Source organism: Pan troglodytes, chromosome 3, assembly GCF_028858775.2.
Source record: "Pan troglodytes isolate AG18354 chromosome 3, NHGRI_mPanTro3-v2.0_pri, whole genome shotgun sequence".
In the NCBI taxonomy this organism is placed as follows: domain Eukaryota; kingdom Metazoa; phylum Chordata; class Mammalia; order Primates; family Hominidae; genus Pan; species Pan troglodytes.
Window position 1 is genome coordinate 161,080,436 of NC_072401.2, and position 26,835 is coordinate 161,107,270.

The window sequence follows — 26,835 nt, forward strand, 5'->3', positions numbered from 1 at the left end:
CAGATTAGATTGTGATTAAGACTCTGAAGCCAGAATTCCTGGGTTGTAGTCTTGATTCCACAGTTTATCAGCAGCATGACCTTGGAAAAATTATTTCTCTTCACCTAAGTGTTAAGAGAATAATAAAAGTTAATAATGGCTTTTACTTTATAGGGTTGTTTTAAGGATTAGACCAGTTAATAAATACATAGCAATTAGAGCAGTACCTGACACATTGTAAGTATTTAGTGTTAGCTTATTATTATTATCAAAGTCAGTATTTTATATTTTTATCTTTCTTTTAAAAAATATCTGTTTTTTCTTAAAAAAGGTATTTATTATCTTTGAGAATCGTATGGGCTATGATTTGAAGTTGAACTTTGTAATATACGTTTTCTACAAAATTAATAATTGTATAATAAGATGTTTTCAAGATTTTAATATTTCATTTGGAAAAACTTCTGTTCAAGATTGATGTAGTTAATATTTAATTGAATTCATTTTTACTATGCTTAACTGATAATTGAAGTCTAGGTATATAATGTCAAATAAGATCTGTATTATATATACATACATATTGCTGAGATGATAGTCACAAAAGGCTACATGGTGACCTAGAAAGGATAACTGTTCTAGGATTGAGCTAGTTCAACAAAAGAGACCATCTTGAAATGTGTGACTCCAGTGACTTAGGAAATTTGCAGGTATCTTGATAACTTGAAGTTTAGTGATGTGATTACCTGTGTTGATGAATGGGAAGAAAGAGTATGTTGCCTTTACGCGTATGGTCTCCTATAGTGTTTCTCGATTTATAGTTTAACAGTGGTCATTGGGATAATCCAACTAATTGTTAATGTTTCGTTTGCATATTTATCAAGTTACCTTTGATTTGTGGCTCATTTTTCCATAAGGACTGTCTAATTGGGGTAAAATGGTCCAGGCTTCTTGGCATTAATAAATTCACACCTATTCTGCAAAAGGAATTGCTCAGAATTAATTGTCACCCTTAAGCTGTTAGCCTAAGCCATTCTCTTTGAAGAATGGAGTGAAAACAAATACTTTTTCTTCTTTATTCTACTATGTTTCAAATGCCATATGACAGCTAGGATAAGAAATCAAAATTACTGAGATAAAGTCGTTATTCCTGACTGAAAATTTAATAGGAGGTGGAATCACTCATATTTTGTTAAAGTAATTGTTATATGTAGTTTCTGGTGCATACATAGTTGTTGGATGGAAAAATAAATATAACAAAAGCATTATTTTGAATGAGGCTTGCTCTTGTTTCTTTGGGCCCCAAAGATTTATTTACTTAAAATAGTTTTTAATTTTTGTGTGTGTGTCTTAAGGCCACAGAAAGCGAGGCTGGTGATATGGACCTGAGTGGGTTGCCAGAAACAGCAGTGGATTCCGAGGACGACGACGATGAAGAAGACATTGAGAGAGCATCAGATCCTCTGATGAGCAGGGACATTGTGAGAGACTGCCTAGAGAAGGACCCAATTGACCGGACAGATGATGACATTGGTAAGCTTGAACAGGAAAATGAATCTACGAGCAATTAAAAAGATTCAGTGGCAAAATTGTCTGATGAAATAGAGCCCAAGACTAGTAGGCTTTAAAAAATCATTAATTTATTAATTTCCTTTGTATAAACAGTAGTATTTGTTGGACAAAAATTGGAAAAAATCAGGTTTACTCAGTCTTACCTTCAGGAGTCTACAAATAATAATGTGAATGAAACTTCTTAGTAAACCCTTTCCACATAAACCCTTTCTTAAGCTTAGTTTATGACAAAAAAAAAAAAAGTTAAAATGAGCCTTTCAAGCAGTATTACTTCTATTAATTTTCTCGTGAGCACTGTTTTTATTAAGCTCATGTTTTCTGTATGTAAACATAAAGGCAGTTGGTAAAATTGTCACAGTGATTTGCTTCTACTCTGGTTTTGTGTGAAGACGCAAGTGGGTGGAAGGAGACAGCAAAATGTCAGGTTAGTGGCATATAGGCTGTGTGATGGTTGAGACTCTTTTTCTTTCTTTCTTTTGCTGTTTTTGTCCTTTTTTAAAAAAATTTTTATTTTATGTTCAGGAGTACAAGTGCAGGTCTGTTACATAGGAAAACCTGTGTCATGGGGGTTTGTTGTATAGATTATTTCATCACCCAGGTTTTAAGCCTAGTACCCTGTAGGGACCAGCCCCACAGGGTCGGTGGGTCTCTCCCCATGTGCGGAGACGAGAGAGTGTAGAAATAAAGACACAAGACAGAGATAAAAGAAAAGGCATTTAGGCCTGGGGGACCACTACCACCAAGTTGTGGAAACCGGTAGTGGCCCCAAATGCCAGGCTGCACTGGTATTTATTGGATACAAAACAAAGGGGCAGGATAAGGAGTGTGAGTCATCTCCAATGATAGGTAAGGCCACGTGGGTCACGTGTCCACTGGACGGGGGCCCTTCCCTGCCTAGCAGCCGAGGCAGAGAGAGAGAGGAGACAAAGAGAAAGACAGCATATGCCATTATTTCTGCATATCAGAGACTTTTCGTACTTTCACTAATTTACTGCTGCGATCTAGAAGGCAGAGCCAGGTGTACAGGATGGAACATGAAGGCGGACTAGGAGCGTGACCACTGAAGCACAGGATCACAGGGAGACGGTTAGGCCTCCGGATAACTGCGGCCGAGCCTGACTAATGTCAGGCCCTCCACAAGAGGTGGAGGAGCAGAGTCTTCTCTAAACTCCCCCTGGGGAAGGGAGACTCCCTTTCCCGGTCTGCTAAGTAGCCGGTGTTTTTCCGTGACACTGAGGCTACCGCTAGACCATGGTCCACCTGGCAACGGGCATCTTCCCAGATGCTGACGTTACTGCTAGACCAAGGAGCCCTCTGGTGGCCCTGTCTGGGCATAACAGAAGGCTCGCACTCTGGTCTTCTGGTCACTCCTCACTATGTCCCCTCAGCTCCTATCTCTGTATGGCCTGGTTTTTCCTAGGTTATGATTATAGAATGAGGATTATTATAATATTGGAATAAAGAGTAAGTACTACTAACTAATGGTTAATGATATTTATATATAATCATGTCTATAATCTAGATCTAGTATAACTATTCTTGTTTTATATTTTATTATACTGGAACAGCTCATGTCCTCGGTCTCTTGCCTCGGCACCTGGGTGGCTTGCTGCCCACAGTACCCATTGGTAATTTTTCCTGAACTTCCACCTCCTCCCACCCTCTAACCTTCCGAAAGGCCCCAGTGTGTGTTGTTCCCCTCTGTGTGTTCATGTGTTCTCATCATTTAGCTCCCACTTACAGGTAAAAACATGTAGTATTTGGTTTTCTGTTCCTCTGATAATGGCCTCCAACTCCATCCATGTCCCTGCAAAGGACATGATCTTGTTCTTTTTATGGCTGTATTGTATTCCATGGTGTATATTTACCACATTTTCTTTATCCATTCTATCATTGATGGGAATTTAGGTTGATTCCATGTCTTTGCTATTAATGAATTGTGCTGCAATGACTTTAAGTGTACCCAGAGGTTAAAAATTTAAGTAGCTTTATATCCACCTTTCCATCATAGCAAGAGTTGGTTGTGTAGTAATTGTTTTGGATTTGAGTATGCCTCCCAGACTCTGGCTTGTTTCTTAGAACACTGGAAATGAGAGCAACTTCCGTTGAGAGTCATCCTTCCACGAGAGTTCCAGGGTCCATAGCCACCCTTGCCTGAGCCTTGCTTGTCTGTTGTACCACTCCCCCAACTCTTGGGCCAATACATATTTGAAGGGCAATTAAATGAACTGAATCTGTTGGAATTGATAAAGGATGGTGTGGAGTGGCTTGTTACATGAGTTTGAGTGACACAAACATGTATGAGGAAAAACTTTCACCATTTCAGCTATATACATATTCTAGGAAATTAAAGGCAAAAAAAACACAAAACCTTAGATTAGACATTCCAAATTTAATTGAAGTAATTTATGGGAATTGCTAACTCTTTATAGATGAATATTGTATGGTAATTATTATTTATTCATTCAGCTAATGTGGGTGAGCACCTTCTATGTACCAAGCAGTTTTCTAAGTCCTGGCAACTCACTCAGTGCTGAACAAGGGCAAAAGTCCTTGTTCTGTTGCAGTCTATTAGGGGAGACGCGTGATCAGCAAGTGAACAAGTAAACCCATTGCAGGCAGTGAGTGCAGTGAAGAAGAGTAAAGTAGAGGCTGGGCTGATGGAAGCAGGGGAGTGGCCTGAGTGGAATGGTTCTGTTTCACCCCCTGAAGACTTAGGTTTGTACTTTTCCTGTTTCTGATATCGCATGTTGATCTGATTTACAATTTCTAAAAACGGGTTTCACTCTCCAATTCCCTGTTCACTTTCTTGGGTCGAATACCACATGTTCAGCTGATTTCCAGTGTCCAAAATTGCATTTCACGTTCTCATTCTTTGCCCTTGCCAATTTCTTTCTTTTTAATCCCCTGTAGTTTTAAAGAAGTAAATTGGAAGTGTGTTCAGTTTACCATTTCAATTCAGAATCTTTGCTCATAGGTGCTTTTAAAAAAAAATAGGTGAAACGTTGCTATGAATAGATTGATTTGGAAGTTACCATTTTGTAAACTAATATATCTTTTTTGAATCTGTTCATTTTAAAATAGTTGTGAAGAAAATGCTGATTATTAAAATACATGTCTGTCATTCTTGGAAATTTAAGACTTTCAGTTGATAGCTGAGAAGCCCTCTTTCCCAGAATCTCTAGAAAGCAGCAGCCATAGTGATTCCTACAAATAAATAAAAAGCCATCTTTAAAAAAAAAAAAGTGCTTGTCAATATAATTGCTACAGGGAGTAGCATTTATTTGAATACCAGTTTACTTGCAAGCAATGACAATTATCATGTTTGCAGCTATCAAATATACATTTATTTAAAGCAATAAATCACTAACATTAAACAAGTCCTAAAGGGTGTTGTTTGTTCTATGTAAGACCTTGAAAGATTTTGTATTCTATTTCCCTGAAAATAAAATATGTGTGAGAACTGTTTAGCTCTTGTTAAATGCAACTCATCCTCCAGGATTTAGTTAAAATAGACAACCTTTATATAAAATACAAACATCTGTATGATTGATGTTTTCTCTAGATGCCTCTTTTCCTACCCAACTTCCTCTTCCCCTGCAAAAAAGGGACAGATTATGTCCACGTGCATGCATGTGAGTGTGTGCATGAGTGTTTAAGGTGAATCAAATGAAATTGCTAATATTTGAACATATTTTTGCGAGCTGCAGGAAGAAAAAAATTCCCTTTGGGTTCTGATAGATTTCTTGGGTATAGTTTTGTTTCAGTACTTTGAAGGAAGGGACTTTATCATATTAATTTTTACCCTGGAACTCATAACTTTGTAGGTACTCCATTATTGAATAGTTGTAAAAAAAATTTTTTTGTTTTGAGAGTTTGACACAGTAAAGTAGAAGACTGCTTTGATCTCTTTTAACAAGCCCCGGGTTTTTAAAAAAAATTAATAAAACATTTCTTATATAAAATTGTATCAAGCAAACCAGGATAAGCTAATTTTCTGAATTGGCTTCGGCTTCTGGTATCTATAAGTTAATTATTTGTTTTTTTTTTTAATGGTACATTGTAAATAAAATGTTTTTAAAGCTTAATATTTTTCCATAAACATTAGATAGGTCATAATAGTGTATCATTCTAATAGGTAAGTGTATAATTCTATAGATTGTTCTAAGAAATACAAAAGAAAATTGTCCTGTTTCTCCCATCCGTGGCTTCTTTTCCTTTGTCCTGAGGATTTCCCTAGTATCCATCCCAGGCTCTGAATTCTTGGCTATCCTAAGCCCTTTTAAGTCTGTATGATACCTATGGCATTGTCAGAGTTTTGAGCCCTGTGTAGCAGGAGTCTCCACCCCTGGGCCACACAGACTGGTACTGGTCCCTGACCTGTTAGGAACTAGGCCGCACAGCAGGAGGCGAGCGAAAGGTGAGGGAGCATTACCACCTGAGCTCCACCTCCTGTCAAATCAGTGGCAGCATTAGTTTCATAAGAGTGCAAACCCTACTGTGAACTGCATATGCAAGGGTTCTAAGTTGTGCACTCCTTATGAGACTGTAATGCTTGATGATCTGAGGCAGAACAGTTTCATCCCAAAACTATCCCCCCACACCCACCGAGAGTGGAAAAATTGTCTTTCACGAAACCTGCCCCTGGTGCCAAAAAGGTTGGAGACTGCTGCCATATATATATATATGATTGGTTATAAAATAGTTCTTTATTTTTAAAAATTGCTCCAATCATCTAGTATAATATAGCATAGAAATTATCTAAAAACCAGTGATACCATTATTGAATCCTTGAAATCTTAAAATGAAATCTTAGATGCCATCTGGTTTAGCATTTATGTATTTCTGGTTTTTCAGCTGAGCCTGGATAATTATGTACATCTACTATTTGATCTTTCTGTCTCCTTTATTCTTACAATATATGATACGCAGATATCTTCTATCCTGTGGTTTTTTTTTAATGCTAGCCGCTACTTATATATCACAAATTAAACTCATGACCCACTAATAGATTAAGAGTCTGCCAAAAAGCACGCAATATGTCTACACGAAGCACTTTAAAATTATTACAACAAATACTTGTGAAGGTACTTTGTATTTTCTTCCCACTTTTTGCAGGTATGTGGTAATTATTTGACTTCTATTATTGTCTAAACAGATACTAAATTCAAAACATTTCTGACAATTTCTGGCCCACATTTTTCTTAAACCCATGAATCTTTGCTTGTCCAAAGAAATTTAGCAACTACAAGGGGTGGAAAAAAGTAAAATGCATGGTCTATAGGTAATAGTGTCATAGTTTATGGTGAGGCGTGAGGGATGATGGCTAAAGAAAACAGAGGCCGGAAGCTGCAGAATTAACTGGGATGTGCTTCAGAGGACCATGACTTGTTCATTTGCCTTTATAATGCAAATCAAAAGGTCAATGCATTGGTAAAACAATGATTCCTGCCTCCCATATATGATAGATATGGGTCATCTCTTGCAATGGTATTCAGAATTGCTTTACGGCTTCTCCAGGAATAAATACATTTTATGGTACAGCACAGACACTCCTACTCATTCCAGAAATAAAAGTTTCATGAAACAGAACGTATTCTTTCTATAACTGATGTGCTTTGATAGTTTAACTTATTTTTTAAAAAATACTGGTAGCAAAAGTAAAGTGATTTCTTGACACATAAATCTGAGTCAGTTTGTGCAACACTGTCCTATTGGACAGAATCTTTGGGTACACCTATCATTATCATTTTCCTTATTGCCAGAGCCCCCCTGTGTAATGAAAAGTCTTATATAGGAGGGATGACATAGAGTCCAATCAGAACATGCCATTGCCCAACTGGGCCAGAGAAAACCACTCCGTCTGTCCTTCCAGAAATGTTGTATCGGGGAAAATATATTCACAGAATATATTTTTCTGTTGTGCTTTGTTTTAGCAGTTAATAAACTGTATCCAAGAACATAAAATTTGTCACTAAATCTTAACAGATAAAAGGAATGTACATAGGGAATGTTTGATTATGTACGAGAAACATCTAGTATGATTTTTATTTAGCCAAAAGTTTGAATGATGTCATGACTATTATAATAATGACAATAATAGCAGTTCTCATTTATTGAGTATTTACTCTGTGCCATGGACTTTTATCATCTTTATTGCATTTTATTCTCACAGCTATCCAGTAAGGCAGATATTGTATTTTTCTTTTTAAGTGAGAAAACTATGACTTAGGGAAGTTAATCACCTTGCCCAAAGTAATACAACTAGTAAGCATTTAAACATCTGATGTACATACACCCTGTGCTCTTTACCACTCCCTTTAAAGTCCAGCATGATCTTTGGAAGCAGATGGTCTTGAATCATGTCACTGCCACTTTTTTTTTTTTTTTTTAAGAGACAGAATCTCACTCTTTCACCCATTATGGAGTACATTGTCACAATCACAATTCATTATAACCTCAAACTCTTGGGCTCAAGCAATCCTCCCACCTCAGCCTCCTGAGTAGCTAGGACTATAGGTGCACACCACCACAGATGGCTAATTTTTTAAATATTTTGTAGAGATAGGGTCTTGCCACATTGCTCAGGCTGATCTTAAACTCCTGGCCTCAAGCAATCCTCCTGCTTCGGCCTTCCAAAATGTTAGGATTACAGGCACGAGCCACTGCGCCTGGTCTTGCCATCTCTTAATTATATGATGCTGATGCTGAGCCTTGGTTTCCTCCCTATGAAATGAAAAAGAAAACGCACTTCACAGAGCCATGGTGAGGAGTAAGGAAAGAACTTAGTGTGTAATTAGTAAAGCTACTGAATGATAAGAAAACACAGGACTTTTAAAAATAGAAAACCCAGTACTTGAAGAGACTGTGACATCAACAGCTAGAACCCTACCAAGGTGTAAGCTATTTCTCCACAGCATTCCCATAGGAAGGAAGAGCGATCAAACTTCCTTTTTTGCCAACTTGTGGGCTAAAAAATGGTGTATCAGTTTTCATTTTCATTTATCATGTCATTAATTTTTTAATTGATCTTTTTTATGGATTTGATCCATGGAAAATATTCCTTAGAATGTTTGAATTAAATATAGTTATTTCTGCTGACTATTTTAGGCATTCACCTGCCCAAAAGGCACAGGAATGAACCAACTGACTTGTTGGAGAATTCTCAGAGCTACCTTTCATTTTCACTCTCATAATAATAAGCCTTATATCTCATTTACAATAGAAATTTCCCATTTGAAGTTTAGTAATGTCTTTAGTGGTATTAGAACTGGAGTTACAATATAAACTGTTGCCTCTAATTCAACAAGTAAGAGTCATCATTTCTACAGTGACAGAATTCTTTGTGTACCTGCAAGAAATTCAGCTGGTGCTAAAGATACTTGAGATGTATTTTTCAATAAGCAAAATTGTAGGGCATTTAAAAAGAAAGGACCCTAAAACATTCTTTTTGAACACTTGTTTTTAATAAAAGTTGTAGTTTTTACAAAATATGTCTTTTGCTTTTCAGAACAACTCTTGGAATTTATGCACCAGTTGCCTGCTTTTGCCAATATGACAATGTCAGTGAGGCGAGAACTCTGTGCTGTGATGGTGTTCGCAGTGGTGGAAAGAGCAGGGACGATAGTGTTAAATGATGGTGAAGAGGTGAGTAACTATTCCTACCACTTAAAAAGTTTCTTCTTAAAGATATCTCAATACAGCAATTGAACAAAACCCAATTCTTACTTTTTCCTTTTTAATACCCAACAACAGTAAGTTTGAATAATTCAAGAATTATGGTACACCTGTTATGTCACTGTATTAGTCCATTTTCACACTGCTGATAAAGAAATACCTGAGACTGGGAAGAAAAAGAGGTTTAATTGGACTTACAGTTCCACGTGGCTGGGGAGGCCTCAGAAACATGGCAGGAGATGAAAGGCACTTCTTACATGGCAGCGGCAAGAGGAAAAATGAGGAAGATACAAAAGCAGAGACCCCTGATAAAACCATCAGATCTTGTGAGACTTACTCACTACCAAGAGAACAGTATAGGGGAATCCACCCTCATGATTCAAATTATCTGCCACCGGGTCCTTCCCACAACACATGGGAATTATGGGAGTATAACTCAAGATGAGATTTGGGTGGGGACACAGAGCCAAACCATATGAGTCACTATATTCCAAATCCATTATATTTCCCATTATTTACAGAATTTCATATGCAAATAGAAAGTTTTTGATATATTAACTTTTCAGGTTTTGCATCTTAAATATTCATAAATTTAATGCATTTTGTCAGACAAAATGATATTCTCATTGAGGCAATGATGATCATTTTGTCTACATGAGCTTTGGGGGGACAGAGAAATTTTTTTCCTTGTGTCATTTTAGAGAAGAATATCCAAAGTTAAATTAAAAGGGCATTATGATATACATTCTGTGCTAGGCATATGGAAATATGTAGATATGTGGCTGTGTTTTATTCCTTATTCTGTGAACTTGTTAAACAGTAAACTTGAGTTACTTGTTTTATCTCCAAAATGGAAGATCTGCTAATTCATTTTTAGGGACCATACTAGCACTTACAACTGTATGATCATGATGTTACTTTCTGCTTTGTCTTTATTTTTTTGGATTAGCTGGACTCCTGGTCAGTGATTCTCAATGGATCTGTGGAAGTGACTTATCCAGATGGAAAAGCAGAAATACTGTGCATGGGAAATAGTTTTGGTGTCTCTCCTACCATGGACAAAGAATACATGAAAGGAGTGATGAGAACAAAGGTGGATGACTGCCAGGTATAAAATATATCATTAAAAAATATTTTATTCTTAATAAAGAACACTTATATGCCATTGTGATGAGATTTTTCTCCCTATATAAATATCTTACAAATAATTTTTTTTTTTTTTTGAGACAGAGTATTGTTCTGTCACCCAGGCTGGAGTGCAGCGGCACAATCTCGGCTCACTGCAACATCTGCCTCCTGAGTTCTAGTGATTCCCCTGCCTCAGCCTCCCAAGTAGCTGGGATTACAGGCACTCGCCACCACCCCCACCTAATTTTCGGGTTTTTTGGGGGGGGCTTTTTTTTTTTTTGAGACAGAGTCTCTGTCTCCCAGGCTGGAGTGCAGTGGCACGATCTCAGCTAACTGCAACCTCCACCTCCTGGGTTCAAGCGATTCTCCTGCCTCAGCCTCCCGAGCAGCTGGGACTACAGGCGTGCACCACCATGCCCGCCTAATTTTTGTATTTGTAGTAGAGATGGGGTTTCACCATATTGGCCACGCTGGTCTCGAACTCCTGACCTCGTGATCCACCTGCCTCAGCCTCCCAAAGTGCTGGGATTACAGGTGTGAGCCACTGCACCTGGCCTTTTTGTATTTTTAGTAGAGACGGGGTCTTGCCATGTTGGCCAGGCTGGTCTCAAACTCCTGACCTCAAGTGATCCCCCTACCTCAGCCTCCCAAAGTGCTGGGATTACAGGCATGAGCCACCATGCCTTGCACCAATAGGATTTTAATGTGGAACTATTACTTTTAGTCTTATAACACCCCAGAAAAGTAAAAATTAATTTCCATTTTACTTGAACTGCACATAACTATGTGTTCGACTAAAAAAAAAGTGTTATGTAAGGATGGTATTTTTAAATTGCCATCAGTAATTAATAATCTCATCAAAATATGGAAGTAAAATGCACATTATGAAGTAAATACATTAATAAAAGTGATATGAAATAGTTATGCAGTGTTTTTATTTAAATACATGTAAGAAATTGATTTTAGAAGAGTCATGGAAATTAATCATAGTGTGAATCAGTAGAATGACTTGCTAGTTAAATAATAGCTAATAAAAAGAAAATACTTGATATCAAAAGAGAATAGTATCAGTATTGATATTTTATTGATATTCATGTTTAAAAGCATCTAATAATTGACTAGAGAAAATACTAAGGCCAAATGTGAAACTAGATTGATTTAACTGGCAACCACTATATTACAGAGAAATACATTTAAGATACTTTTGATATTATTAGGTGTTATAATTTATGACGTCTTCTAAAAGAATTTGTCTCTGAAACAAAATTAAATGTAAACAAGCAAATGATGTGACTTAAACTAATTGTCATTTGTATTTATTAGTCTGCAATTTGAAAAACATCTGAATATAGTTTATTTTAAAGTAACATAATTGAATTTTTACAGTGTCCGGTCAATGTAAAATGGTATCACTCATTTAAATATTTGTTTTAAGCACTTTACTTACTAAAAAGAAAAATGACCATGCCTATATATAAAATTACCTTATCTATAGAATCTAAATAATTCCACCAGCTAATTCCGTCCATGAGCACCATAGAGGAAAAAAAAAATAAGGCTATGACTTCAGTGTTTTAAATATGTAATGCCAGAAACGCATTCTAAATATATTTACTTCCCAATTATTTTATATAATAGAGGAAAACAAAATGGTATAAGAGAGGAAAACAAAATGGTTAATTCTCAGTTATGTGGTATAATAGAGGAAAACGAATGGTAAATATTGAAGTCTTTATTTAGCGGGAATGGGCATTTAAAGGGAATTATATATGCTGTTTCAGCTCTGTAATTGTACTCTTAAAAAAACACTAAACTGAGTCAAAACAAGCTAGCAAATTGTTAAAGCCTTTTCCTGTCTCCTATTTTCTCAGTTCTTCCCTGAACCCTTCTACATAGTGGAATTACAATAGTGTTTGAGTTAGAGTGTGTGTCCTTGACGAGCAAGTAAAAATTTGTTTGTTTTTTTTTTTTTGAGAATTCAGCCATTGCATTAATAACCCTTAATTAGCCAAACCCTTTTGTTAGAAATTTTGTAAGTATGAGACTGAAATGACATGTGGCATAGAATTGTTTCAGGATAATTGATTGAAATGTTATGTGACTGAATATTACAGAGTGCTTAAGTCATGTCAAATGCACCAGGTAACATTATTTATCTGGGAGTTCTGGAAAAGGAAGAGGAAGTAGGGGTTATGTTAGGGAAGATAATCTAATTTATTTACAAAGTGAGGGATTAGTGGGAAACCCAGATAGTCAACAGGGAAGAGTCCAATTCAAAAGAAAACTCTGATTAAGATATATAGACTCCTATATAGCTCCTAGTGTGAAGTTAATTATGAAGAGGGTCAAGGGTGAGGTACCTGCTAAAGAAAGTCCCTATCTTCCTTTCTGCTACACTCCACACCACTGTAAAAGGAATATGTTAAATCAGGGATTTCGTTCTTGTACTTTCATTGACTCATCTGCTTAGGATGCTCCTGCCTCAGCCTCCCGAGCAGCTGGGACTACAGGCGTGCACCTGTATTTAGGCCTAGCATTTTATCCCTAAGGAATTCCTTAAACAGGGATGGAGAATGAATTTTGGCATTTTAATGTAAGTACTTGCTTGGGATACCATTTTAAGGTATTTCTGTTAAAATGTCGTATATCTGTCAGAAAATACAAATGTTAGCTCATCTCCTTGTTGGGAGAAGTAAAGGAAACAGTGAGAACCATATTTTTATTCATGCATAAAATAGCCTCCATGAGTTTCTATCATTTTACTGACCATATTTTAGGGAAGCAAGTTATTGAGTGAAATGAACAAAAATGATGCTATCTTTGCCAAGAAAAAACAACTTTGCATAGGCTTTGCCATCATTATCTTATATTTCAGGGAGTTCCAAAATGAATATTGGTTTCTGTAGTAAGATGGTTGAGCTCATGTTAAGCCTAAGAACACAATGATGAATGGATTAAATTTAAGATTTATTTGTTTGGATCCCATGATATGGTCAAGCTCTTGTTTTGCTCTGGGTCCCTTCTTTATATTCTCTTCCAGTTCTCCCACTTCAGTGTCTATTCTTACTCCCTGTCTGGTGTGAAAGGACAAAGTTCAGAGCTTGATATACACACCCTATGGTACCAGGCAATTGGTAATGGTTTTCCATTACCCACATGTACCTCTTTCTTTTCTTTTTCCCTTCTCCTGTTGCCCTTTCTTTATTTCCTCTTTTACCCTCTTACTCCCTTTATTCTTTTCCCTTGTTTTCTTCTCCACTGCCTGTGTCTTAGGCCTGCCAGTGACACCCAGGCATTGCTTAGCCCTGCCCTCCACCCTTCAAGTGGGGAATGAACACTTGGATACCTATGTGCACAATTAGGTATGAATTTCCCTCACAGACTGCAAAGTGCCAGTTTAAATAGATCTCACCTGTTAAAGCAAATCTATGTTAGACTCACTTCTTCCTGGAATCATAGGCTCTAATAGCATTTAGAATGTAAGAAACAGTTTTGGATGAGAATACAGTTTGCTGTGGATAAATTGAAAATTGATTACACTATATGTGGATTGAAGTTTGGTTTTATTTCATTCATCATCTGTAATGTTTTACTTAAATACAAATTATAATGTCATGCCCAAAGGAAAATAATCCTATGATATAAACTGTCATTGACTTTTATAAGTGAATTCTTACTTGAATTTTTATTTCATACTAGGGTACTGAGATCATATAGTACTTTCATGGGCTTACAGCAATTTGAAACCCATGAGATTTACAGAAACTTAAAACCTCAGTAAAGCAATTCAGAGATTTTCTGAACAGGTACGGTGGCTCATGCCTGTAATCCCAGCACTTGGGAGGCCGAGGCAGGCGGATCATGAGGTCAGGAGTTCGAGACCAGCCTGGTGAAATCCCGTCTGTACTAAAAATACAAAAAAATTACCTGGGCATGGTGGTGCGCACCTGTACAATCCCAGCTACTCGAGAGGCTGAGGCAGGAGAATCACTTGAACCCAGGAGCCGAGATCGCGCCACTGCCCTCCAGCCTGGGCGATAGAGTGAGATTCTCTCAAAAAAAAAAAAAAAAAACTCAAAGATTTTCAACTGACTTCATCATATTAGTTAAAATTAAATGTTACCTGTGGATTTCATATTAGACCTATAAATTTGTTATAGCAAAAATAAGTTGCTTATTTAAAAAAGATAAATATTTTCAAGTAAAATGTATTTCTTTTAAGGTACCAGTTCTATATGACCATATTAGAAATTCAGTTTGGGATTTTTTTTTTCCTTTTTGGATGGTGTTCCAGCTTGCCATAGAATAAATGCCAAAATGTCTGTCTAGACACTAAGAATTTCAAATCAAATGTATTCTAATTTTAAAAAGTCTATAGTCAAGATTAATTTTAGTACATTTCTCTTCATAAAGCATTTTTCCCTTATATCTACTTATTCAGTTGAATTCAGGGATGTATTTCTTTTTTAGAAGATAAATGAGAAAATGAGTATTTATGTTCTCTAAAACTGAGCACAAGAAAGAATACCTAGAATTATTTGGAAATAAAACCATTCTAAATCTCTTATATGTATTTGGGAATAATTTTGCTGCTGTGTACAAAGAAATAAAATATTTTTTAGATAAGAAACTAAGGATCATGTATTTTGAAACATTACATGCCTGTGGTCACTGTTAAGGAAATTGCTCAGAAATAATGTTAACAGTTTATTTATAAAATTAATGTGATACTATAAGCAATATTTAAAAAAGTAATATCAGAGCTCTAAAGGTATTTTTAATATAATTAAAGTATGCATAATTACTAGTACAAAAAAAGCCTATATCTTTTGATTTTTAACTTTTTGCTTCAAAATGCTTAATAGAAAAACTAGTGAGATTAGCCAACTCTGGGAGAAACATGATACTGCAATATGCTGTTCCTCTTATGAACTGCTGCTTCTACTTAAAATCTATTGATTATGCAGAAAGCATGAAAAATATAGAAAGATACTAAAATGAAAGTCGCTCATAATTTGCATTGCTCAGAAATAATATTAACAGTTTATTTCCCTCCAAGATTTTGATGTGCATGTATAATTTATTTTAAAATGGCCAGCATGTAGTTATGAGACATTGGGCTGTTTACTCATCTGTACAATGGGGATAATAGCACCTTCCTCATGGTTTGATTAGGAGGATGAATTGAAAAAGTTCCATAAGGCTGCCACAGTGTGATGGTGATGGTGATGGTGGTGATAATGATGTTGTCATTATGATTATCGTAATATTTAGTATAGTATCTTTTTAAAAAAATTAATATGAGCAATATAAAAAGAATAATGTATTATCAGAGCTCTAAATGCCCTATGAAATCATGATTTCAGGTGGTTGCGTCATATTTTATCTTATTTACAATATAATTTAACCACCTCCTTTTTCATCTTCTTCACATTAAAGGAGGAAAAGAAATACCATGCTTCTTTCCATTTCCAAATGATCTCTTGTCTCCTCACTGACCTCTAGTTAATTTCTATAATAAGTGATTTCTATCATTCATTCTTAACTTTCTTTAAAACTTCTAAGAAATGTAATTTCTTAAGTGGTTTGCCCTAAGCTCTGAAATTTTTTATATTTGGGGTCAGGGAGAGTAATGACTTCATATGCAGATTTTTAGCTTTTTCTTTAAGAGCAAGGATTACCCTTAATACCAGTTATAAGGATAATGTTTTGAGCTATAACACATATGTGGTTTGTGTTTTGACCTTCTTTGAACAAGCTTTCTAAAATGGTGTTTCATCAATATAATTAGCAAATTAATATATCTACTCCATAGGTATCTTTGAGTGTCTGTATCTTTCATTAAAATCATTCTTATTCAAAAATTGTTGCTTTTTCAAATTCTTTTAATTCACTAAATGATAATTAAGTTTTTACATCTATTCTCCTACAATTCCATTCCCCCCACTGCAGTGTTTTTTAATTGTGAAAGAAGCATGAAAAAGCTATCTTCTAATTTTGTCTTTTGATTTTTAAAATTGTTAGGATTTTGAATGTAAAATACATATAAGTATTCTAAAAATGAAACTTTTCTTGACCAAGGAAGAAATACATTAAAAGTAGAGAAGTCTGATTAAGGTTCATTACAGCATTAATTTAGAAAGTATGGGAAAGACAGGGAAAAATGTCAGTTTTAAATAATTAAAACACTGAATTATTAGTACTGCTAGGTCTTTTGCAAGCACTTTATCATTAACATGTGACTTACGTTTTATTCCAGTTTGTCTGCATAGCCCAGCAAGATTACTGCCGTATTCTCAACCAAGTAGAAAAGAACATGCAAAAAGTTGAAGAGGAAGGAGAGATTGTTATGGTGAAAGAACACCGAGAACTTGATCGAACTGGAACAAGAAAGGGACACATTGTCATCAAGGTAGGACACAGGACCACTCCTCTTTCCCAAGGAAAGGAATTTTTTTTGGTAGTATTGGTTGTGGCAGTTTAGGATTTTTTTTCATTTTTAGGCCTATCTCTTAAAGGTTATCAGTTGTGAAAAATCTTTATGTATGATCTCCTGGTGAATAGCAGTTTCATTAATTGTTAACTGTGTTACTATCCAATTCATTTTATGTTCAATGTTTAAAATCCCAGTACCATATAAATGTCGTGTGTGTGTGTGTGTGTGTGTGTGTGTGTGTGTATATATATATATATATATAGTAATTAAACCTTTCCGTTGTTACAGGGTACCTCAGAAAGGTTAACAATGCATTTGGTGGAAGAGCATTCAGTAGTAGATCCAACATTCATAGAAGACTTTCTGTTGACCTATAGGACTTTTCTTTCTAGCCCAATGGAAGTGGGCAAAAAGTTATTGGAGTGGTTTAATGACCCGAGCCTCAGGGATAAGGTTGGAAATATATTCTATTTTGGCTCTTAAATATGAAATGTAAACCTAAAGATACTTTAATGTGTATATTTGTCACAGCAATTATGTCCAGATTAATGTAATGAAATAGGAGAATGTAATTCTTAAGCAAAAAAAAAACAACAAAAAGGTGATACAAAATATTAGTTCAGCCTTAGAAATATGAACAAAATATTAGTTCAGCCTTCTTTAAACACAAAGGCCAATAAATTGGCCACCAAATGTTTAAACATTTTTTTAAGTTCTGTTGGGAGTGTGTTAAAACATAAGCATCTGGATTCCATAGGAATCTACATTTTCTAGTTTGGTAGTAAGTGTACACCAGATAAAAGTTACAGTTTTTAAATTGGCACCAGAGCAGCATTTCATGACAGTCATCACTCTCTGTAGGCCCCAGGATTATAATTCTAAGGAGACCATCTAGAGCTCTTGAGAGCTCTAAGGCCAGATTGGATGATAAACTACATTGTCTTATCTCCTTCCTTTTATATTCTGCACCCTTACAGAGCTTTCTAGGCTTAATAGCATTGATTCTCTTTGTCCAGTCTGTTCTTCTACCTTGACTTTCTAGTTTCTGTCTTTTGTATTAGCTGATTTTTGTTTTATTACACCTTTGCTTTTATTTTGATCTGTTTCAAATGCATTTTGAAAGTTAGACAAGTTTTAAGTTAAATACCTTCACAGACTCAGAACCTTTCCTGGCAAAGCAACATGAAGTCTATATTCAAAGTAAAAATACTCATTTTCAGAAGGTCATCCTCATTTAAGATTTTATTATTGTTAATTTATTTTCCTGTTTATTATTATTAGGTAAATTGTTTGAAAGTTGGATATCTTTTCTGGAATGATTTTAATCACATTTTTGGCACTAAAAAGGAAACTTATTGAAAATAATTGACTTTTCAGGTTACACGGGTAGTATTATTGTGGGTAAATAATCACTTCAATGACTTTGAAGGAGATCCTGCAATGACTCGATTTTTAGAAGAATTTGAAAACAATCTGGAAAGAGAGGTAATATTTGTGTTTTTTTTTAAGATCAGCTTAAAGTTCATTTTATTCAGCCTGTTTTTGAGTTGACGCTACTGTTTCTGAACTCTTAAAGAAAATGGGTGGACACCTAAGGCTGTTGAATATCGCGTGTGCTGCTAAAGCAAAAAGAAGATTGATGACGTTAACAAAACCATCCCGAGAAGCTCCTTTGCCTTTTATCTTACTTGGAGGCTCTGAGAAGGGATTTGGAATCTTTGTTGACAGTGTAGATTCAGGTAGCAAAGCAACTGAAGCAGGCTTGAAACGGGGGGATCAGGTATGCCATTTCTAAACTCATTTAAGGGTGAATTTTGGTGTCTGGTTTTTTTTCAGTCAATTTTGATACATTTTATAATTTCATTTTTAGATATTAGAAGTAAATGGCCAAAACTTTGAAAACATTCAGCTGTCAAAAGCCATGGAAATTCTTAGAAATAACACACATTTATCTATCACTGTGAAAACCAATTTATTTGGTAAGTATTTTGCATACTTTTCATTTTTCTCCTTTTGGCCTTGTTTTTTAGTATTTCAAACATCATAAGAAAGCATATATGGTAAAAGCATAGATTAGATCTAAATAAAAACTACTGACTTGACCATAAAAAATATTTTTAATCTGTCTTTATTGATAACTGAAATCTTTTATTGATAAATACTAAAATAACCGTAAAGAGTATACTACTATTTTTAAACTTATTTTGATAGAGCAACATACCAAGCAGATTTGGTGTGATTCGTTTACTGTGTGATATTGTTTTTCTGCAGGTCTGCAGTTTTGATAACTGAAGTCTGTACTTCTCATATATTTCCAAGTTCCACAATTGCCTTAGAATTGTTCAGATATCTTATAATTGCCATTACGTGGTGTTTCTGTTTTCATTTATTTTAGTATTTAAAGAACTTCTAACAAGATTGTCAGAAGAGAAAAGAAATGGTGCCCCCCACCTTCCTAAAATTGGTGACATTAAAAAGGCCAGTCGCTACTCCATTCCAGATCTTGCTGTAGATGTAGAACAGGTGATAGGACTTGAAAAAGTGAACAAAAAAAGTAAAGCCAACACTGTGGGAGGAAGGAACAAGCTGAAAAAGATACTCGACAAGACTCGGATCAGTATCTTGCCACAGAAACCATACAAGTAAGCATCTGCATACGTCTTCTGTGCATTATTTTATTTTGTTGAAATGATATGCAAAGATAGTGATGTAATTAATGTTTGCATGAGTCTGAAAACTTCTAGGTTTTTATGACTGAGCTATTTTGGAAGCAGTATTAAACAATCAAATTTGTTTTAATCTCATTTTTGCCACTTACTTGGCTACTCCCAATCTTCTTTAAAGATAGTTTAGCATTTCCTCATTTGAACTATTTTTTGGGGGTTTGGACTTTTTAGTTTATTTTTTAATTTTTATTTATTTATTTATTTATTTATTTATTTATTTTGAGAAAGAGTCTCACTCTTATTGCCCAGGCTGGAGTGCAGTGGCGCGATCTCGGCTCGCTGCAACCTCTGCCGCCCAGGTTCAAGTGATTCTCCTGCTTCAGTCTCCCGAGTAGCTGGGATTACAGGTGCCTGCCACTGTGCCCGGCTAATTTTTGTATTTTTAGTAGAGACAGGGTTTCACCATCTTGGCCAGGCTGGTCTTGAACTCCTGACCTTGTGATCCACCCGCCTCGGCCTCCCAAAGTGCTGGGATTGCAGGTGTGAGCCACTGCGCCCAGCCGCAGGTTTGGATTTTTTAAAAGCGTGTGTTTGCCTCCTGTCTCCTCCATCATGATTTAGAGTTGCTTTTTCTACTGTATTTTGTTTCTAGGTATCTTCTTTACCAACAGCGTGTGCTCTTTACCAGTCAAATCATTGCTTTATCCAGTTGCCATTATTCATCCCTATCATTTTCTGTTTTCCCCTCTCTCTTCTACTTTCAGTTATTTAATTACTGTCAAGGCATCAACAGCCAAGCACAGAACTCCTTTCATTTTTCCCAGTCAACTTAGTAGTCAGAATGTCAGGTGTATTCTTGAATTTCTTCTTGGTTATTTATTTATGCCAGGAGCTCAGCCAGGCTAGACAAAACTGCAGGTATTTCTGATGCTTTTTAAGCTTGCTTCTTTGCTTGCTTACTTCTTCATTTTAGTTCCTTCTTGAGTCTAGGAATGTTTTATAAAACTTGATTACTGTCAGCCATTTCTCAGTGTGCCACATTTAGTTATATAGTCCCCAAACTACAATGTTAGATAATAACTTTAAAACATATAATTTCTTGCTTTGATAATTTAATGGGTCTAAAGACATGCAGTAGATATGCAGGACTATATCAAACACTTCTTTTTCTTTTTTAAAAAAATTCCGTTTCAGATCTTTTTTAAGAAAACTCCATTTCAGATAAAATTTTCATCCACAGATTAGAGAAATGTGATTTAAAATATACTATTGATTGGTTGAGTTGTCCCAATTAAACTATAGAGTAATGATTGGTGGTTTTGTATCAGCTGAAGAAGTCTTCTATAGCAGAGTCCTAAGGATAAGCAGTGAGTAGTATTTATAGGCTCAAGAGGATACTTATATTGAGTAAGTTTCTAAGAGACAATGGATTAGGGCACCTGGCATTTACAGAAAATAAGAATCAATTTTTAAAATAACCCTCGTTGATGAAAACCTTATTTTTAAATGGATGAAAAAATAAATTACCTAAATGCAGATTTTTAAAATTAATTTATTTTTTTGAGACAGAGTCTCACTCTGTCAGCCAGGCTGGAGTGCAATTGCTGTGATCTGCTCACTGCAACCTCCACCTCCTGAGCTCAAGCAATTCTCATTCCTTAGCCTCCTGAGTAGCTGGGATTACAGGTGTGCACCACCATGCTCGGCTAATTTTTTTTATTTTTAGTAGAGACAAGATTTTGCTGTTTGGCCAGGCTGGTCTCGATCTCCTGTCCTCAAATGATCCGCCCACCTGGGCTTCTCAAAGTGCTGGGATTACAGGCATGAGCCACCACACCCAGTCCTAAATGCAGAATTATTAACAGCACAATAACAAAAAAAGATCTTAGAGTCATATTTGACCATGAGTTAAATAAGAACCTTTAAAAAAAAGTTCATATGACCCTGGCAAGTATAAATAGAAATGTGACATGTAAGAACTGGGAGATAATCCATCAGCAATACTGGATGTTGGAAAGGAACACAATATGAGAATACCATGTCTAATTTTGTTCTATGTGTATTTAGAAATACTCAAAAGCTAGACAAGGGAAAAGAAAAAGAATGATTAGATGTGTTGATTTTAAAACACTGAGGAAACATCTTAAATAATTTGTATTTAGGAAAATATATGGCTCATTTAAAGATTTATCATGAAAATTATTTGAAATCATATGTGTAATGCAATTGAAAAGAAAAAATAATTAAAGTTTCACAAAGCTGTAGGATCTATCATATTGGTAACAGACTTGATTTATACTATACTAGCTATTAAATTTTTCTATAAATTATCATTTGTGTATGAAGATTTTTTTTTGACAAAGCTACTAAACTAGCAATTAGAGAAGTCTAGATAGAGTATACTGTTGAGTTTTTTCCTCAAACGTTATCAGCCTTAGAGAAGCTAAGATGCTAGATAATGGTAAATTGGCAAGGTAGGCACAATCGGGTGATGTGCATAGAGAGGAAGGAGAAGATGGGGCATGAGCTCCCAGAATTCAGATTTGGTTGCCAAGTAAGTAGAAAAAGACTAATGAACCCAGAGACAAGAAGGAGTAAGTCAGCACACTATAAAACCAGCGAAGATCGAAAGACAATTTCAGTAACAAGCAAAGTGTTGGAGAGGTAGAATCCTAAGAGGATGTGCCCAGAAAGGGACATTTCTGAATTAGGTCTTGGATATAAAATAGTTTCAATCCAAGAGTGGCCGCATGTCTGGATGACAGAGATGTAGATGAGTAATGAGGAAACTGAGAGTAGAAAGGCAGTTCATCATGTAAGGTGTTAAAGTGTTGCGGAGAAACGGTTCTTAAAGGTTGAGTGCGCGGTGGCTCACGCTTGTAATCCCAGCACTTTGGGAGGCCGAGGCGGGCGGATCACGAGGTCAGGAGATCCGAGACCACGGTGAAACCCCGTCTCTACTAAAAATACAAAAAATTAGCCGGGCATGGTGGCGGACGCCTGTAGTCCCAGCTACTCGGAGAAGCTGAGGCAGGAGAATGGCGTGAACGCGGGAGGCGGAGCTTGCAGTGAGCCGAGATTGTGCCACTGCACTACAGCCTGGGTGACAGAGCGAGACTCCGTCTCAAAAAAAAAAAAAAAGGTTGAGCGTGCCTGCAAGATGCTAATATTTGTAGCCTTTTGTGCCGGAGTGGCCCAGCTAGCTATGCTTTGTCCTGAGCCCATAGTAATGATCTCGTGTCATGTATTACATAGCAGGTTTTTGGCAGAGACTGCTTTATATGGTTGAAAAATAAAATTCCACTAACGTAAAAGTTTTCATCTTTTACAGAATATTAATACTTTTAGTCTTTATGCCGGTTATATGATTAAATAGAAATTTAATTTTGTCCCAGACTGACCTATGAATTTGAAATAATTCACACTGACATTGTCTTTTTTTTTTTTTTAATTTTTATTTCAGTAGCTTTTGGGGTACACGTGGTTTTTTGTTACATGGGTGAATTATATAGTGGTGGTGAATTCTGGGATTTTAGTGCACCCATCACCCAAGTAGTATACGTTGTACCTAATGTGTAACTTTGTTTAATCCCTGGCCCCAACCTCACCCTTCTCCTTCTGAGTCTCCAAAGTCCATTGTATCACTCAGTATGCCTTTGCCTACTCATAGCTTAGCTCCCACTTATAAGTGAGAACATAGGGATTTTGGTTTTCCACCATTATATCACTTAGAATAATGACCAACAGCTCCATCCAAGTTGCTGCAAAAGACATTATTTTGTTCCTTTTTATGGCTGAGTAATATTCTGTGGTGTAGCTATAAACGCATTTTCTTTATCCACTCATTAGTCGATGTGCACTTAGGTTGCTTCCATGTTTTTGCAGTTGTGAATTGTGCTGCTCTAAACAAAACGTGTGCAAGTGTCTTTTTCGTATAATGTGAAATTGTCTCTAGTTTTAATTTTTGTCTGTAAAAAATGTTTTTGCCCTTATTTACCTTTATAATTTCCATTTTCAAAAAAAAAGTAAAGGGAAGAAATGTTGCTATTTTTTAGCATAGTCATTAAAAATAGTAGTTATTATGATCAAGCCCTAATGTGTGAAAAGACTAATAAATGCTAAATTTCTTCATTTTATTTATGACACCTTAGTTTATATTCCAACTTTAATATAATTTTTCTCTTATTTCAAGGTGTTTATAGAAACTAATCTGAGCTATAACCATTTTCTTGTGACCCCAGTTATTTCTGTGTGTGTTTGCTTATTGCTTTATTTGAGTTTTTGTTTTGGAAACAGTTGACCCTTCAAATCTAGAAATAGTTTTTACATATTATTAAATCATGTTTCAAGAGTTCACAGTAACAGGCTTTTTATAAATGGAAATGAGTTTGTCACTGTCGATAATAACCAGTATTTCTCTGGATACTTAAATGTGTAGCTAGAAATTTTGATCAGAGAATTAAAAGTGAGTCATTGGATTTCTGTTGGCTTTTCTTTGATGCTAGGAAATGTCACCATGCACCACTGTTTTTTTATGCTCTGTATAATCAAGAAATAATGTCTGTGTCAGTCTCCTTACATTTGACTCCATAGTGATCTCATTTTTTCTCTAAAACATCCAGAATAAAATTAGGACACTTTGGATTTTTTTCCTCCTGTTTTCATTTTACCCAATTTCTTCAACTATTGAAGGTCAGATTATAAAATAATTTATCATTCTGATGCAGAACTATCAGTTGAGTGAGATAAATGTATTCTTTTTAATGTGCTTTTTCTTAAATCCATTTCCATCAGAAACTAGAGCTTATTTTTTTTTAAATATATTTCTGTGCTGAGAAACTACTAATATTTTTTATGGCTTATCTACTTAGAAAAACCATAGGTTTGGCCGGGCGCGGTGGCTCACGCCTGTAATCCCAGCACTTTGGGAGGCCAAGACGGGCGGATCACGAGGTCAGGAGATCGAGACCATCCTGGCTAACATGGTGAAACCCCATCTCTACTCAAAATACAAAAAAATTAGCCGGGCATGGTGGCGGACGCCTGTAGTCCCAGCTACTCGGGGCTGAGGCAGGAGAATGGCATGAACCTGGGAGGTGGAGCTTGCAGTGAGCCGAGATCACACCACTGCACTCCAGCCTGGGTGACAGAGTGAGACTCCATCTCAAAAAAAAAAAAAAAAAAAAAAAAAGAAAGAAAGAAAAACCATAGGTTTTAGAGAAACATACTATACACTTAAGAAACAGCAAAATGAGGCTGGGTGCTGTGACTCATGCCTGTAATCCTAGCACTTTGGGAGGCCACGGCAGGAGGATCACTTGAGGCCAAGAGTTTCAAGCCCAGCTTGAGCAACAAAGCAAGATGCTATATCTAAAAACAAACAAACAAAAACAGGAAAATGAGTTGGATACACTTAAGCAGTAGTTGCTTTTGCAGTTTTCAACCAAATTTATTAATGGTGTTTTTACATGAGCTGCAAAAAAAAAAAAAAATGGAATATGGCTTTTGGTCTGTGTTTATTATGTAGTGATGACGTACAACTTTTTAACTTGTTGATAATTTTCTAATTTTCCTCTTTGTTCAGTGATATTGGGATTGGTCAGTCTCAAGATGACAGCATAGTAGGATTAAGGCAGACAAAGCACATTCCAACTGCATTGCCTGTCAGTGGAACCTTATCATCCAGTAATCCTGATTTATTGCAGTCACATCATCGCATTTTAGACTTCAGTGCTACTCCTGGTGAGTATGACCAACACTTCTTTTGTTTTCTTATAGTTATCTTTTTATTTCTAACATAATGGTCATATTATATGTATCTCTCTTCATTTGGCATGGATTATATCAGATGCGGAGTAAGGATGAAACTTAAACTTCAAGATTTTTGAAATCAGGTGTTGGAACCAGTTCTCTTTACATTCAGCAGAGTGTTTTTATATGGCCATAGGCAAATTATCTGTCTGAACTTGTTTCTTCTTTCATAAAATGAAGATAACACATCCCATGCCATGATTACTAAATCATATCAAATAGATAGAGTAAGAGGCATATTTTAGGTCTAATTAATGGACTTTTCAATACAGTAAAGATTAACTCTGGATTTAAATTTTATTTATTTGATGCCAGCATGACAGTCTTGAGTGCTACTGTTGTGTACTGATGTGCTTGCAGCTGTCTGTAGTTCAATCTGTTATCTTTAGGGAAAGGTGTGTTCTTGCAGCAAAACAGCATGTAGATTGATTCTTTGAGGAAGACCTAGAGTAAGGGAGAGGTAAAAGTTCAGCATTGCTTTTTCTTAAGGAGCTTTTTTCTGATTACTTTGCTTAATTGCATTGCCATATATTAAAATTCTTTCTACTTATGTGTGTGATTTTTCTTTCCCCCAGACTTGCCAGATCAAGTGCTAAGGGTTTTTAAGGCTGATCAGCAAAGCCGCTACATCATGATCAGTAAGGACACTACAGCAAAGGAAGTGGTCATTCAGGCTATCAGGGAGTTTGCTGTTACTGCCACCCCGGATCAATATTCACTATGTGAGGTCTCTGTCACACCTGAGGGAGTAATCAAACAAAGAAGACTTCCAGATCAGCTTTCCAAACTTGCGGACAGAATACAACTGAGTGGAAGGTATATATTATCTACCTTACTGGATTTCTTTATCCCCTCTTCGAACCCACATCAAAGTCTAAGAGATGAGCAATTTTCAAAGTGTTTTTTAAATGAGTAAGTGTCCCTGCAATTAAAAAGTAGTTGTTGTTGTTGTTTTTTTCCTTTCACCAAGAATTACTGTATGAAAGCAAATGCACACAGTCGACTACTGACCCTAACAAGGATCTCTTAGGAACTTGTTCAAGGGCACTGTGACCTGAAGGTTGTTACTGACTTCCAAATGCGTGCTGTAACTTCTCATGCTTGCCTTAGGGTCCTGGTTTGGAAGGGTAGAGTATGCTTGATGTAAAGTCACGGGGTTAAACCCTGGTGCTGTCTTCCCTTTGTATATGTACGTTCACAAACACATTTTCTAATCATATTCTAGTGTCATTTGCTCCTGCATACCCAACTTTTCTAGGAGCTTCCTTAGTTTAGGCGGAGACATCTGTGACAATGTGGTTGGCCACTTCTGCCTGTTATTGTACATTATGCTATGAAATACACTTCTTAACGCTGAAACCAAACTTTACTTGCTACAGAGCTTAGTCCTTTGCTGCAGAAGTGCTTATATCACACGTTACTTGCAAGAAAATGTTGTGTCTGATTTTATCATTCTCTTCAATGATATTTTCACTGTTAGGTATATGTAACTTTATCTTCAAGTCACAATAAGTGCAAGTTGAAAAAGAAAATAGTTGCTTTGGTTCTCATAACAGCTGGTTGCTACACTGA

The 26,835-nt window shown here is 36.0% G+C and overlaps 1 protein-coding gene across 18 annotated transcripts in view; it reads left to right on the forward strand.

The window, feature by feature from the left end:
- Positions 1–26,835, forward strand: part of RAPGEF2 (Rap guanine nucleotide exchange factor 2) — a 257,971-nt gene that overhangs the window by 211,180 nt on the left and 19,956 nt on the right. For all 18 annotated transcript variants that reach the window (XM_009448482.4, XM_054683461.2, XM_054683463.2 and 15 more), the window contains 11 exons: positions 1,329–1,506; positions 9,056–9,192; positions 10,172–10,330; positions 16,610–16,762; positions 17,075–17,239; positions 18,164–18,271; positions 18,363–18,566; positions 18,657–18,765; positions 19,182–19,428; positions 25,037–25,194; positions 25,839–26,079. In XM_009448482.4, the coding sequence (XP_009446757.2) occupies positions 1,329–1,506; positions 9,056–9,192; positions 10,172–10,330; positions 16,610–16,762; positions 17,075–17,239; positions 18,164–18,271; positions 18,363–18,566; positions 18,657–18,765; positions 19,182–19,428; positions 25,037–25,194; positions 25,839–26,079 (1,859 nt within the window). The remainder of the gene's footprint in view (positions 1–1,328; positions 1,507–9,055; positions 9,193–10,171; positions 10,331–16,609; positions 16,763–17,074; positions 17,240–18,163; positions 18,272–18,362; positions 18,567–18,656; positions 18,766–19,181; positions 19,429–25,036; positions 25,195–25,838; positions 26,080–26,835) is intronic.